The following is a 16,186-nucleotide window of genomic DNA, read 5'->3' as shown; positions in this document are numbered from 1 at the left end:
ATGTCTTAAAATCTTTGGGAGAGACCTTGCTGATGCAGTATAACTGCCTTGTGTCTTATTGCCGTGCTCAGTCTTGCACCCTAAGTGTTGTAGCAGAGTTTGTCTATTGATCACCAAGTTTTAGGTCTCCTACACAGCTATCACAGTGATTCCTATAGAGTTAAACTATTAGCACTTCTATGTTTGACAGCTTCTTATTTTGCAGCATTCTTCCTCACCTACACAGAAATGTTGCACTGTCCTGTAATTAATTATCCACCATCTAACGTCCATGTTTTCCCCCATAGGTGAGACGAATATAAGAAGATCCTTTCACCTTAAACCTGATATGATGAAACTCAGACCCGATACCGTTTCCAAAGCGAATCCGTGCTCCAAGTTTCCGGAGACATCACAGAGAAATATGGGTCCTTACAAGCAAAGTGCTGATGTCATGAGTCGTTTAACAACAAAAGGATCGGTGGAAATGAAGATGCACGCTGCGAGGCCGCCGCTGTGCGCCCATCGATCACAAAGAGGTGGCCCCAGCGTTCTCCTGAATGAGAGAAAAGATATTTCTTCGCAGACAGACAATGGCCTTATCTGTAAATACATGGGATGTGATAAATTAGAGGAACCCAGAAGACAAATAACTGAACCGGAGACACAAAATGTAAAATTTGAGGAACAGAAAATTCAAACTCGCGTCACTGAAGAAAATGGTTTTTTGAATAATGACAGCGTGCTGCTGTCAGCAAGGATACAGAAAGTGAATATTCCGAAGAGTGTTGGTTTTTATATACCACACGTTCAGCACAAGTCAGACATGGCGGCAAACATACCTCAATCACGGCAGGAACAGATATGCCGCCCGCATTTCGGGAGCAAGTATCTACTGACTATAAATCACAAGGATTATGAAGCCAGACAGATGAGCTACACTGGCACCTTGGTGGATACCTTCAAAGATGTATACATCAACGGCAACACAATCTACACAAGGAAAAAACAAGACTACCTAAGGGTGAAAGTTAATCTGCATCCATTTCGGAAAGTAAGAGTCCATCCTCAGCAAACTATGGAGGCCATCAAAAGAGGAAAAAGTCCTAAAAGTTTCCCACCACAGTCACCCAGGAAGAAATCAAGACCAAGAACTTCATCTTCGTCTACTACCGAGACAAAGGCGATGAGCCAGGTGGAAGATAAACCATCTCACGTTGACCACCTAATGAAGGTAGGGACTGTCTCAAAAGATTGTCCAAGATCAAAAGCTAAAGATGCTCCTGATAAAAAGGAGAAAGCGGAAAAACGAGATAATACGGATGATACATCTGGTAAAGAAGTCATGACACCGCTTAAAGAAAGGGATCATAGTCTTGAAGGTCTACCCAACGGGACAGTTGAAGGCTCCTCACCAATTGTTGTTGAAGATCAAGGTTCAAAACGAGAAATCAAATCTGACGAGTCTTTGAAATCCAAAGGAAACCTTTCGACAGACCAAAGTCAGGATCATAGCAAGCTTAAAGATGTGACGTTTCGGGGAGAGAACGAGGAGTTAACAGAAAGTGAGCTGCAGGCACAGTTGGAAGGTCGAGATAACGCCAGTGCTCTCTGCGGAAATGTGCCTGATCCAACGCCGTCAAATGTCACCGGTAATTCTGGAGGAACAGGCTCTCTGTCATGTGGAAATAACATTAACTGTGAAATAGATATTGCTGGTTCATCATTGCCGGGTAATAAGGTCAATGGCCATTTAGTGGGCAATAGAAAAGATGAAATTCCTGAAGTGGGTCATTTACCCGGACCTGATAATTCAATTAACACCACCACAATCAATGAAGCCACAGATAGAGAGAAAGAGGAGGCCCCTGACAGCTCTCCTGCCGATTCCGAGGCAGACAAAACAAGGCATCGTGAAGAACGAGAAAAGGAACATGAACAATCCGAAGGAAATGAGAAGGTTACGGATCATGTGGACCATGAAAAAATATTTTCTGCATCAAGTTTACAAAGCATCCCCGGAAGAGATGATCCACCATTGAGCAGAGTCATTGACCTTCAGTGTAGCATTAATCAGCAGGTGGAGAAGACACCACACCAGGATCATAAACCTGATCCTCAAGATGTTGAGTCGGAACAGAACCTGCCCCTCAAGTCACAGTCATCGCGAGAAGCCGGGCCTTCTGTAACGAATGAGGTCCCTTTAACTCTGAGACAAAATAACGAGGCTTCAGAAGGGCCGGTGGCTCATACATCAGCGTTACCCCCGCCGCCAAACAGGCAAAATAATGCAAATAACAATCACTCCAAAGCCGGGGCGGAGAGTGGGAGGAAACGGCTCAGCCTGTCCGACAGCTCCAAAGTCATCATAGTCGTCGAAAGTCTAAACAAAACAATCAACATACAAAAATATCTGAGCGAACGCAGCACGAGACACCAAACCTGGCAGACGGCAAATCACTCCAGCAGCGACATCGGCAGCCAGAAGAAGAAAATCTGCCTGATCCTCCCGGAGAAACCTGGAACCGGAGCCCCAAAATCAGCCAGCAAAAAAATCAAATGACTTCTGTTACAGTGTATCCAAAAACATTCTGGAGAAGTGGAGAAGAAGTCGTCACGAGTCTCCGTTACTAATAATTAGGTTACAGGCGTTGTCTCAACTTCTTGAGAGATGAAAATTGCAAAGTGCTTGTAAAAACAATCCATGGACCTCTCAAGAATAGATAGATTGTTGGTTTTATAGTCTACTCCTCGTTGCCTCGGTTATCGACCACTTCTGCAGTAACAGTGGTCGGTTTCCTAGTCAAGGAGTGCACATGCAACCTGTTTGGTACATTTTGTGAGCGCTGCTCTGAAGTTGGCCAGATGTGCTGGATCCCTCAAGTGTTAGGGCTAGTGATGCGCGAACGTGCTCGGATAACATGGATCCGATCATGCTCAGGTGTTATCTGAGTGTCTGGGGCGTGCTCGGATATGTTTGAGTTCCTGTGGCTGTTAGACAGCCGCAATACATGCGGGGAACTGCCTGTTATGCAACTGCAGGGACTTGGACATGTTATCTGAGCAGATCCCTGATACTCTGAGAACACCCGAGCATGCTCGGATCCATGTTGTCAGAGTACGGTCGCTCATCACTATTTAGGACCCCAGCGCTCGTCCGATGATTGACAGACCAAGCTGCCTCTGCCCGCAGCATTAGAGAGGGCACAGCACGGACCAGCGGTGCGACCATGTCACTAGTATCTTTAGTAGATCACCACCACTGGGATCCTGAAGAAAGAACATTAGAACAACCCTAAAAGATGTTTTGGTAAATGAATAAAAGGCAAAGTTTCCTAGTGGGATTGTGGGGAATGTGAGTAAATAGAGGGGTCCTCGGCATCCTCATCTCTTGGCCAAAGTAGGGGGCAGTTACCAGGAGAGCCTCTCTCTCTGGAGGACCCGTCCTGTCCTGCATTACACAGATAACCCACTGATATGAACGGACACTTGCCCTATGGAGGCGCTGCAGGGAAATTGAACCATATTGCAAAGTTTTCCAACAGTTTATAGCCGATCGCTGGTGGTCCCATCAAGGAAAACTTTGTGATCAGCTTACCGGGGGGAACCATCTAATAATGCCTGAGGCAGAGAACCACTTTAAGCAGCGATACATGGACTGAGGGTGCACGATTGTACAAATAGCTTCAGGGATGGATCAGCGGCGCAGCAGCAGGACTGGAGATCATCTGCTGGACCAAAGTGGTAACAGGTGGCCCCATATAGGAGAACCTGAACTGAGGCTGAAGGATTCGTCCTGGTCCCGTGTACACAACCTGTACGCCGTGGGTATAAAATCTGTGCTGCCGAGGATCCAATATGCCATAGGGAAACATCTGCGGTATGGATGCGGCTTTGTCGGCGCGCCTCGAGGTGATCATACCACTTCATCAGGACAAACCACGGTGATCGCTTTCATTGTTGTGTTCCTGATGAAGAGGTATGGTCACCTCGAAACGTGTTCACAAATAAAACCGCAGCAGTTTCCCTATGGCATATTGGATCCTCAGCAGCCCGGGTTTTATACCCACTTTCATCTCCAAGTTTTCTTACTATCAGTTTGGTGAATCAGCTAATAATGACTTTCTTCACAACCCCCCAGATGAGCAAATCCCGTTTTACTCTTCCTTTGTAATCCGGATAAGACCTTATTGCGCTGTCATTCCAATATTTATCTAAAATACTAGTACAGAGCCAGACAGCCCCAGCGTACTGCGGTAAGGCTGGTTTCACATTTGCGTTTTTTAGCGCTGGAAAAAAACGCATACCTGCGCATGCGTTTTTTCCCCTATATTTAACATGGGTGCGCATACCTGCGCGCTGGTAAGCGCATGTATGCGATTTTCATGCGCTGCGTTTTTTTGGGGTGTGCGTTGGTATTTTCCAGACGCAGCATGTTGCATTTTTTGGCCCTGCAAAAAAGCGCATGCGCACATATGCGCACGTTTTGCGCTAAAAATGGCCATTATAGCCTATGGATGCGCATATGTGCGCACTGGCATGCTCATGTATGCGTTTTTTTGCATATGCGTTTTTTTTTGTAACCATGGAATTTAGGGGTTTGGGTTAGAGTTAGGGTTAGTTAAGGGGGTTTAGGGTTAGGGTTAGGGTCAGGGTTAGGGTTGGGGTTTGGGTCAGGGTTAGGGTTAAGTATGGTTTGGTTAAGGGTTAGGGTCAGGGTTAGGGTCAGGATTAGGGTTAAGTATGGTTTTGTTAAGGGTTAGGGTCAGGGTTAGGGTTAGGGTCAGGGTTAGGGTCAGGGTTAGGGTTAAGTATGGTTTTGTTAAGGATTAGGGTCAGGGTTAGGGTCAGGATTAGGGTTAAGTATGGTTTTGTTAAGGGTTAGGGTCAGGGTTAGGGTTAGGGTCAGGGTTAGGGTTAGGGTCAGGGTTAGGGTTAAGTATGGTTTTGTTAAGGATTAGGGTCAGGGTTAGGGTCAGGATTAGGGTTAAGTATGGTTTTGTTAAGGGTTAGGGTCAGGGTTAGGGTTAGGGGTAGGGTTAGGGTCAGGGTTAGGGTTAGGGTCAAGTATGGTTTTGTTAAGGGTTAGGGTCAGGGTTAGGGTTAGGGTTAGGGTCAGGGTTAGGGTTAGGGTTAGGGTTAGGGTCAGGGTTAGGGTTAGTTAGGGTTTAGGGTTTGGGTTAGGGTTAAGTATGATTTGGTTAAGGGTTAGGGTCAGGGTTAGGGTTAGGGTCAGGGCTAGGGTTAGGGTTAGGGTCAGGGTTAGGGCTAGTAAAGTCATGGTTTGGGTAGTGTGAGGGGCCACCTAAAAATGTTGTAAAAAAACGCAAACGCGGTAAAAACGCACTAAAAACGCATACAAACGCATAAAAACGCTGCGTTTTTTTCATGCATGCTCATAAAAATGCTTGAAAAAAACACAGCAGTTGTATGCTTATGTATGCGTTTTTTCAATGCGTTTTTTTGCGGGAAAAACGCGCTGCAAAAAAAAGCAAGTGTGAAACTAGCCTTAGGCTCTGCCAGCACTATATGTATGGAGACCATATGTAAAGATACTACCTCTATACCAGCACCATATGTACAGAGACAACCTCTGTACTGACACCATAGGTATGAACGCTACCTACTTACCCGGACCATATTTTCTGGAGCATACCTTTGTACTGACACCATATGAACAGAGAATACCTCCCTACCAGCACCATATGTACAGATACTACCTCTGTACTGACACCATAGGTATGAACGCTACCTACTTACCGGGACCATATTTTCTGGAGCATACCTTTGTACTGACACCATATTTACAGAGAGTACCTCCCTACGAGCACCATATGTACAGAGACAACCTCTGTACTGACACCATAGGTATGAACGCTACCTACTTACCCGGACCATATTTTCTGGAGCATACCTTTGTACTGACACCATATGAACAGAGAATACCTCCCTACCAGCACCATATGTACAGATACTACCTCTGTACTGACACCATAGGTATGAACGCTACCTACTTACCGGGACCATATTTTCTGGAGCATACCTTTGTACTGACACCATATGAACAGAGAATACCTCCCTAAGAATTAAAGGGGTTTCCCCAAACGTTTGCTATAATATAATCCACTGATGACGTCACGTCAAAATGTCATGAGAACAGTGGGCGCGGTGCTGGGTCCAGGCACAAGGAATACAGAGAAGAAGGAGGAAGGCCTTTGTCAAGTAAAAACGGATAAACAGGACAATCCCTTTAAGCTGGAGTCGCTCTTAAAGGGACACTAAACCTTAAGTGCATATTAATTACATTTGCCATGCAGTTATTTTTCCCAGTTATCAGCCATCTCGTCATCACTGTTACTATAATTTATCTCCAGAGTTTCCAGAAACACATATATACCTGGCAGACACAGCTCTTCCTATAACCGGCATTTTTAGGTTTAGCGGCTTATTTCGGATTATACCGCATGTTCAGTTCATTGATAAATATGGTCAATTAAAGGAGAAGTCAGCAGCGATTATTAATAAAAACAAAAACGTCTGATTTTTTTATATTTCGCATATTTTATTCTCAAAAAATGATAAATGATGAAAAGTGATGAATAAATTCACCAGATGACCACTAGGTGGAGACATTTCATCTCTTATTATTAATCATTTTTCTTTTTTTTCTTTTTGCAAAAAGCAATCACTCCAGACACAAAGACACAAGAAAGCAATCCTTATCTGCTGCTTAAAGATGATTTTATTTGTGTGGCTGTGCCTTGTTATCAATGTCACAAATAGGTTAATTGTGGTGCATAAATTACAACAAAGAAGAAAATCCAGTGCCGATCTCCAAAATGATGCGGAGACGAGTGACGGAAACTCGGGGAGCGGCCATCACCCAACAGACAAGATCCTCATCACAGGGATGCCAACTCCGCTCATCCTACAGAGGACACCCAGCTCCTAAATCAGGGTATCACTCACTGGCTGCTGAGGAACTAAAAGTCTCAGCAGGCATGACACTGAAGAAAGTCATTTGGCCCAAGCTGACAGTGTACACTAAGCAACAGACTTGTAGGGGATAGAAACGCTATAAAAATCACATCTTTATTTATCTGATCCTTGTCTCCATTTTGCAGAAACTGAAGTTTAAATTGCATATGCTAATTAGGAGCTAAGTGCACCCTGGGCGTGGCCAAGAGGCTCAGTGCACCATTCCACCCACTGGTTTAGCAAATCCTTGCCTTCCTCACTGGTGATTGACAGCTTTGGCTTCGGTCTGCAAAGAAAGCCAGCGCTGCCAATCATCAGTGAGGGTGGAGCAGTGCCCAGATCCTTTTGGCCACACCCACAGTGCACTGAGCTCACAGATCCTCTTGGCCACACCCACAGTGCACCGAGCTCCTAATTAGCTTATTTATTTAAATTTCAGTTTTTGTAAAATGGAGGCAGCAATTAACAGAGAAACCAGATACAAAAGTTTTCTGCACCTGCTCATCGTCCTGCTGATAAGATCCCCAGCAATCAGCAACGATCAGCAGGTAATCTGGCAGTAAGTGTTTGATATTCCTGCAGCGCCACCACAGGTAAAACAAAGAATTACATATAAAAGGTATGGGCAAAGCTTAGACATTTTAGGTCAGAACCAGGAGCATCTTATCTATTGATCTGGGGCGTAACTACTTTGGTCGCACCATTGACCACTGCGATCGGACCTGGAAGGTGAGGGGTCCACTGATACCAGGAAATACTTCAGCTGGATGTGAGTCCTCGGATGCACAGTCAGCTGAAGTGTATTACAATGCACAGACTCATCAAATCCGTGAGCGGCAATACACGCTGAAAGCCAATCAGAAGCCAGCGGCCTGCATGTGACCGGGGAGCATGGCAGGGACGTCATGTAACTCCAGTCACTTGTACGCTGAATTTAGCTGCTGGCTTCAGCAGAGGACGCAGTGTGGCGGGAGAGTGGAGGGAAGGTGAATATTTCAAATCAGTGAGTACATGGTGGTCATACTACTACATGAATTACTTTGAGCTGTGCATTACACTATATGGAGGATTATAGTCTGTGCATTATAATATATGGAGGACTATGAGGGTGCATTATACTACATGGAGGTCTACAGGGGGTACATTATACTACATGGAAGTCTATGGGGGTGCAGTATACTATATGGAGGACTATGGGCTGTGCATTATACTATATGGAGGACTATGGGGGGTGCATTATACTACATGGAGGAATATGGACTGCATTATACTATATGGAGGACTATGGGTTGTGCATTATACTATATGGAGGACTATGCGGGCTGCATTATATTATATGGAGGAGTATGGGATGCATTATACTATATGAAGGACTATAGGGGGGCATTATACTATATGGAAGACCATGGGGTGTATTATACCATAGGGAGGACTATGGGGAGTGTGTTATACTATATGGAAGACTATGGGGGGTGCATTATATTATGAAGGACTATGTGGGGTGCATTATGCTGTACGGAGGACTATGGGGATGCATTATACTATATGGAGGACTATGGGCTGTGCATTATACTACATGGAGGGCTATAGGGTGCATTATACTATATGGAGGACTATGGGGGGTGCATTATACTGTATGGAGGACTATGTGGTGCATTATACCATAGGGAGGACTATGGGTTGTGCGTTATACTATATGTTGGACTATAGGGAGTGCACTGTGCTTCTGCTGTGGGGCCCCATGACTTTTATGTATGCCCCTAATGAGTATAATGGTTTATTTTTTCTATATATAAAAGAACAGCGGCAGAACCGGGGACACATACCAGGATGGGGAGCATTCATATCAGGATCCGGGACATAAATACCAGGATGGTGGACATTATATACATTTATATATAAAATGAGGATGGGGCGTCCGATCCAAATCTTGCACTGGGGCCCATCAGACTCTAGTTACGTCACTGCTATTAACTTAGAAAGTCCTATGCAGAAGTAAAAAGCCCTTATAGGACTTGTGCAGAGATTCTCTCCTGCCTGATCTCACATTAGGTGCGAAGAAACAACTGTTGCGATTAAAACAAGGAAGAAAGTCACTCACTTCGGGGCAGGCGTTCCATCCTCTCATCAGCAGCGATGATATCGGCTTGGGTATGGAATATCCTATAGGTGGTCTGATATGATGATACGCCATGTCCGCCGCTGCGGCAGCTGCAGGGAGACCCCGGAGAGAAAAGTGTCAGAACTGATGTACGTGGAGAATTTTTAATTATTTAGATAAACGGAGAGAAAGAAAAGAACAAATCTGATCAGCAGATGATCTGTCAGTGCGAGGTGTGAACAGGAGCGGCTGCTGTGCCTGCAGTGTACACATGCCAGAGAACCCGGCATCCCCTGTGTGCGCCGAGATGTGGAAAACAGTGAATATATGAATTTTAAGCTGCATGGCTGCCGTATACACTGAGCTTAGAAAATGGAGACACTTAGTGCATAAATTGGACAATTTTTGCAGTTTAGCTTTCACCAATTCATTGTTTGCATAGATCTCCGCGCACACAGCGGCCGCCGCCTGATACCTGCACACTCCCGTGCTGCACCTCGTACCTGGCCATGGTTGCTTCATGATGCAAAGAAATACTGAGACTTGGGAACTAATGGTTAGAGGAGTCCAGATGGAAAACAAAGCGGATGATGAGGGTTGTAAACATGATGGATATTAATAAATTACACTGTTACTCAAAAGTATCAGAGGAAACAACAAACGGATAAAATTAGAGGTAGATGGTCCAGTGACGCGTTCAGCGCTGCGCCAGCATCTTCAGCAGGAAGATCTTTGGTTTTCTTTGCAGCACCCATAGGAGGTGGTCACTGTCCCCTTAGTTGGCTGAGCTGCTCCCATCAGTCTAAAGCCTCATTCAGACATCAGTATTTTTCAAGCACGCAGAAAAATGGTCCATGTGTCACCAGTATTTAACATATTTGGATAAATAAATTCCAAGTCTTCTCCTAGTCTTTGCAATGTGAAATAAGTGCAGCTCGTGGACCGTACTGATCCATCCGTGTGTTGTCTGTGTTTTTATGGACCCATAGTCTTGTGTTGGCACTTTTCATCTGCGCTGCTGGAAAAAAAATGGACGTGAACGGCCCCATAGACTATGATGGGTAAGTATGGTGTCCATGAAACAACTGGATAGACCCACGTCCATGTGTGTGCTCTTCCTGTGGTGACATCACTACACCTGGCCCCCGGGCCAGCGCCTTACACCCGGCCCCCGGGCCAGCGCCTTACACCCGGCCCCCGGGCCAGCGCCTTACACCCGGCCCCCGGGCCAGCGCCTTACACCCGGCCCCCGGGCCAGCGCCTTACACCCGACACCTGGGACAGCGCCTTACACCCGGCCCCCGGGCCAGCGCCTTACACCTGGCCCCCGGGCCAGCGCCTTACACCCGACACCTGGGACAGCGCCTTACACCCGGCCCCCGGGCCAGCGCCTTACACCTGGCCCCCGGGCCAGCGCCTTACACCTGGCCCCCGGGCCAGCGCCTTACACCCGACACCCGGGACAGTGCCCTACACCTGGCCCCCGGGACAGCGCCTTACACCCGGCTACCGGGCCAGCGCCTTACACCCGGCCCCCGGGACAGCGCCTTACACCCGACACCTGGGACAGCGCCTTACACCTGGCCCCCGGGCCAGCACCTTACACCTGGCCCCCGGGCCAGCACCTTACACCTGGCCCCCGGGCCAGCGCCTTACACCTGGCCCTCGGGCCAGCGCCTTACACCCGGGCCCCGGGCAAGCGCCTTACACCCGGCCCCTGGGCCAGCGCCTTACACCCGACACCCGGGACAGCGCCCTACACCTGGCCCCCGGGCCAGCGCCTTACACCCGGCCCACGGGCCAGCGCCTTACACCCGGCCCACGGGCCAGCGCCTTACACCCGGCCCCACGCCTTACACCCAACACCCGGGACAGCACCTTACACCCAGTCCCCGGGACAATACCTTACACCCCGGGGCAGCACCTTACATGTCCTCCTCTGGACCCCATACCCCTTTTGCAATGCACACCAGGCAGTTACTACCATCTTTTTCTATAGGAGACGCAGGTTGGGTCTCTGCGAGTGCAGCCGACAATCTTTGATTTTACTCCTCTCGCAGACAGTGGTGAACACACGAGGTGTCTAGAAAGTCTCACACCTCCCCTCAGCCGCAACAGACATTGGTTCTATAATTCCTTTAACTAGTTACAGGGTTTACAAATAACGCTGAATTTCTCCGTTTTGGGGTCTGTACACATTCAGGGGATCCGGTCTGGAGTCTCAAATAATTTAGGGATTTGGTTTGACATCTGAAATAATGTAAAGTTCTGGTCAGGGGTCTGAAATTATTTTTAAGTCTGGTCTGGAGTCTAAATATGTTTTGGCATCTGGTGTGGAGCCTACACAGGTGACGTGGTGCTGCTAAAGTGATCAAGAATAAGGTCCCTGGCTGGCTGGGGGTAGTAAACGCATTAATGGTAATGGCTGCGGTGGTCAAGAAAAGTAAATGGACTAATTATAAGGTTCCTGGTGATTTAGGACAGTGGCTTGGTAACAGTAATGGTCCTAGTGGGTAGGAAATACATTAATAATAAAGTCCCTGGTGGTCTAGAGTAATAACTGGATAATAGTTATGTTCCTGGTGATGTGGAGTAGTAACTGCATTAATAATAACTGCCCTGGTGGTCTTACATAGTATCTAGGTATTGGTTATAGTTAAGGGTAGTAAATGCATTAACGCTGATGGTCTTGGTGGTCTTTGGTAATAACTGTGTAATGTTACATCCATGGTGGTCTAGGGTAGTAGCTGGGTAATAATGTCTCTGGTGGTTTCGGTTAGTAAATGCATTAATGGGTAATGTTTATAGTCTATGGTAGTAAATGCATTAAAGGTAATGTCCCTGGTGGTCTAGGGTAGTAACTGGATGATGGTTATTTAAAGATGTAAGTTTAATGATACAATTCCTGGGCGTCTTGGGTAATGATTAAGTAACTAGTCGGCATCTGGAAGAGCACAGCAGGCACCAGGAAAATCATCAGAGGACTGTGCGGGGAAGGAACAGCGAGGATCAGGGACGAACGAATATTAGATTTTTTATTTAACCCCTTCCCTGTCATATAGATCCAGCATAATGGCAGCCGCTATTTTTATTGGAATTGACCAAATTGAATCGAATCGCAAAAAAAGTAACAATTCTGGAAAGTTCACATTTTTTGTCAAATTCAAAGGGAATTACTTATTTCATTAGCGCCGCTTACTTCGGATGTAACAGGGAGTGGTGCCGGACGGCGCCCGATAACCCCTGTAATATTCCCTAGCCAGGACACAGACCTGGTGGGAGGAACTAATTCAATAGGGCAGACTTCCCTTTAAGATGGCACCATTCTGCTTTTAATTAACTCAATCACGACTAAGTTATCCGTCGTCTCCTTTGCACTAAAATTAACTATGCAGAGAAAATTGCTAACGACTCCTCGTTTGCATCTATTAGGAGGCAAAAAACGTGCACGACGGCTGCAAGGAGAACAGAGAGCGGCCGATAACGAGGCCCCAGAAGCAGCACGGCCCCCGTATCCCGGGATGGGAATACCCAGCACTGATCACAGTCAGGGATTGTGCTCCTCGGATCTACACCATTGACTCCTATGGAGCCGAGCGGTAACACCACGCAGCCAAACCAAACTTTACTAACCTCGGACGACCCCCTTTAATTGAAAATGGCTGCAAAACATTTTCAAACTGGAAAATCCCTTTAAATTAGCCCATCTTTAAAATGCCCCACTCTAAGCAGTTACATTAAATCATCTTCCAAAATTATTACCTAGCTGAAGATTAGTTCTCATACACCAAGAACCCTAGAGATCCCGAGCGTAGAGACGACCGAGGCCTCTTCAGGGGCTCACCGTAGGGATCCCGAGCATAGAGCCGACCGAGGCCTCTTCAGGGGCTCACCGTAGGGATCCCGAGCATAGAGCCGACCGAGGCCACTAGAGGGGCTCACCGTAGGGATCCTGAGTGTAGAGCCGACCGAGGCCTCCTCAGGGGCTCACCGTAGGGATCCTGAGTGAAGAGCCGACCGAGGCCACCTCAGGGGCTCACCGTAGGGATCCTGAGTGTAGAGCCAACCGAGACCTCCTCAGGGGCTCACCGTAGGGATCCCTAGCGAAGAGCCGACCGAGGCCACCTCAGGGGCTCACCGTAGGGATCCTGAGCGTAGAGCCGACCGAGGCCACCTCAGGGGCTCACCGTAGGGATCCTGAGCGTAGAGCCGACCCAGGCCACCTCAGGGGCTCACCGTAGGGATCCCGAGCATAAAGCCGACCGAGGCAACCTCAGGGGCTCACCATAGGGATCCTGAGCGTAGAGCCAACCGAGGCCACCTCAGGGGCTCACCGTAGGGATCCTGAGTATAGAGCCAACCGAGGCCACCTCAGGGGCTCACCGTATGGATCCCGAGCATAGAGCTGACCGAGGCCTCCTCCGGGCTCACCGTATGGATCCCGAGCATAGAGCTGACCGAGGCCTCCTCAGGGGCTCACCGTATGGATCCCGAGTGTAGAGCTGACTGAGGCCTCCTCAGGGGCTCACCGTAGGGATCCTGAGTGTAGAGCTGACCGAGGCCACCTCAGGGGCTCACCGTAGGGATCCCGAGCATAAAGCCGACCGAGGCAACCTCAGGGGCTCACCATAGGGATCCTGAGCGTAGAGCCAACCGAGGCCACCTCAGGGGCTCACCGCAGGGATCCTGAGTATAGAGCCGACCGAGGCCACCTCAGGGGCTCACCGTAGGGATCCTGAGTGTAGAGCTGACCGAGGCCACCTCAGGGGCTCACCGTAGGGATCCCGAGCATAAAGCCGACCGAGGCAACCTCAGGGGCTCACCATAGGGATCCTGAGCGTAGAGCCAACCGAGGCCACCTCAGGGGCTCACCGCAGGGATCCTGAGTATAGAGCCAACCGAGGCCACCTCAGGGGCTCACCGTATGGATCCCGAGCATAGAGCTGACCGAGGCCTCCTCCGGGCTCACCGTATGGATCCCGAGCATAGAGCTGACCGAGGCCTCCTCAGGGGCTCACCGTATGGATCCCGAGTGTAGAGCTGACTGAGGCCTCCTCAGGGGCTCACCGTATGGATCCCGGGTGTAGAGCTGACTGAGGCCTCCTCAGGGGCTCAACATAGGGATCCCGAGCGTAGAGCCGACCAAGGCCACCTCAGGGGCTCCGGCAGGCAGGCGGTGTTGGTTGCTTGACTTCTCCCTCTACAGAAGCCGTGTTGCGGCAGCAGCGGTTACAACGCATTCCTGCTCCTTAGAGGATACGGATTTTATGGATACCATTGAGAACATAAATATTTTTTACATTAACCCATGTATTTTGGGCTAAAAATTATTTTTGCAATTGGGCTTCAATAAACATTTCACAGCGTTTGCCTTCTACAGCAACCTCTACTACACAGTCTATTGCTGGCTGCAGAACGAGTTAACAGAGAACCTGTCAGTGAGCTTGTAACTTTATTATAACTCTTCTGTCCTGATTCATGACCACCAATCACATTTGTCTCAAGCTAAACTTGATGTTGCCATAAATCAGGTGACAAGAGCTCAAAAAAAAAAAAACACAGATTAGAAACACCCAGTCAGAAAGACGCTCACTTCACTGAAGGCGCTAGAATTACATATCCCGTATATAGATTTACAGCCATGGGTACTGGCTGGGGTAAAATCACTTCATCAGCTGTGTGACGGCACAGCGATTACGCCGTTTGACCGCCTAGTTGCAAAACACCCAGATATTCGACATAGATTTGATCAGTTTTTGCAACTAAGACATCTTATACACACTACACCACCGTCGTACTTCTTTAATTCTAACCTAGACCGTAGAGTAAATGCCTCTTCCTGGTGCCCGGACCTCACAATGTATCTATCTTGTATAGAGCCCTGAATGATCCTGAGCCAGAGGAATGGGAGGATGACTTGCCGGTCACCCTAGCGCCTGATGGGTGGCGGGAGGCGGTGTTAAAGGTTCGGAGAGTTTCCTCTTGTTTAAACCATCTGGAACAATTGAAAAAAGTCCACTTACGCTGGTACTATTCCCAGTTAAAGTTGCTCACTTTGGCCCTCAGTGCTCCCCATTGTGTTGGAGAGGCTTCGGTATGTTGGGGACACTTAGCCACATGTGGTGGTCGTGCCCGAAATTACTACATTTTTGGGCTAGCCTAGAGGACGTGATAGCTGAGGTAACTGGGATCCGGATGGCCTTACAACCCAGTATGGTTTTATTGCATATCTGTGAGATCCCGCATGTGTTGAGAGGAGCGCTCTCACATTTGTTTATAGCCGCTAGACTGGCAGTAGCATCCAAACGGAGAGTGGCCGGCGCTCCGACCATACAATTTGTGATTGACAGGATGAACCTTCATTGCCAATATGAAAGGGCTCTGGTGTTATCTGCGTCATCTAAAAAGAAAAAGTCCCAGATTTGGGAACCGTGGCTTGGTAGCCGGCTCTCCACCGTGATGATGCTTGTGCTACTTCGATTCAGGGTCTGATATTCCCTGCCCCCGAGGAACCCTGCTATGTGTCTAGCTTATATGCCATATTGATATTCTGGAACCTGCACTTTAGCAGATCAGTTTCTGTTAAGACCTTTGATCTAAGTAATTTACAGTCGTATACTTAGGTGTACCTATCCCCTTCCCCCCTTGTTCCTTGCCTCCTACGTTTGTATGTCTGTTTACTTGATGTATTATTCATCTACTCTGCACTGTTTGCGGAATTGATGTGTTTTCCTGTTTAACTATGTAAAATTTCAATAAATATGATTTTGGGAAAAAAAAAAAGAAAGAAGCTCACTGACGGATTTGTAGTTAACTCATTCTGAAGCCAGCAACAGGGGCTACAGAAGGAAAGTGGTGCTTATTTTATTTAAAGTAACCCAATTGCAAAAAGGAGTGTCAGCCCAAAATACATGCATTTACGTGAAATAGTAAACATAAAAAATACAGATCAGAGTTAGAAACGCTCCAACAAATGGAGCTCACTGACAATGTACAGTTCATCACTGAAGCGAATAAAAGATAAATAGTTTCATTTAGAAGATTGCATTATTTCCTTTCTGTATACTCTATTATGAACTGTATATCTCTGGCTGCAAAATGAGTTAACTGAGAATCAGTCAGTGAGCT

At 47.6% G+C, this 16,186-nt stretch overlaps 1 protein-coding gene across 3 annotated transcripts in view; it reads right to left on the bottom strand.

Annotated features, from left to right (window-relative positions):
• Positions 1 to 16,186, bottom strand: part of TNNI3K (TNNI3 interacting kinase) — a 217,588-nt gene that overhangs the window by 62,566 nt on the left and 138,836 nt on the right. For 2 of the 3 annotated variants that reach the window (XM_073544789.1, XM_073544790.1), the window contains exon 22: positions 9,059 to 9,168. The exons of the other annotated variant lie outside the window; for it this stretch is intronic. In XM_073544789.1, coding sequence (XP_073400890.1) covers positions 9,059 to 9,168 — 110 coding nt within the window. The remainder of the gene's footprint in view (positions 1 to 9,058; positions 9,169 to 16,186) is intronic. 3 annotated transcript variants of the gene reach the window in all.

The sequence above is a fragment of the Dendrobates tinctorius genome, unplaced genomic scaffold, assembly GCF_039654945.1.
Source record: "Dendrobates tinctorius isolate UK_male_01 unplaced genomic scaffold, ASM3965494v1 ptg000138l, whole genome shotgun sequence".
NCBI classification, from domain to species: Eukaryota; Metazoa; Chordata; class Amphibia; order Anura; family Dendrobatidae; genus Dendrobates; species Dendrobates tinctorius.
This window is presented reverse-complemented; position numbering and strand designations above follow the sequence as displayed.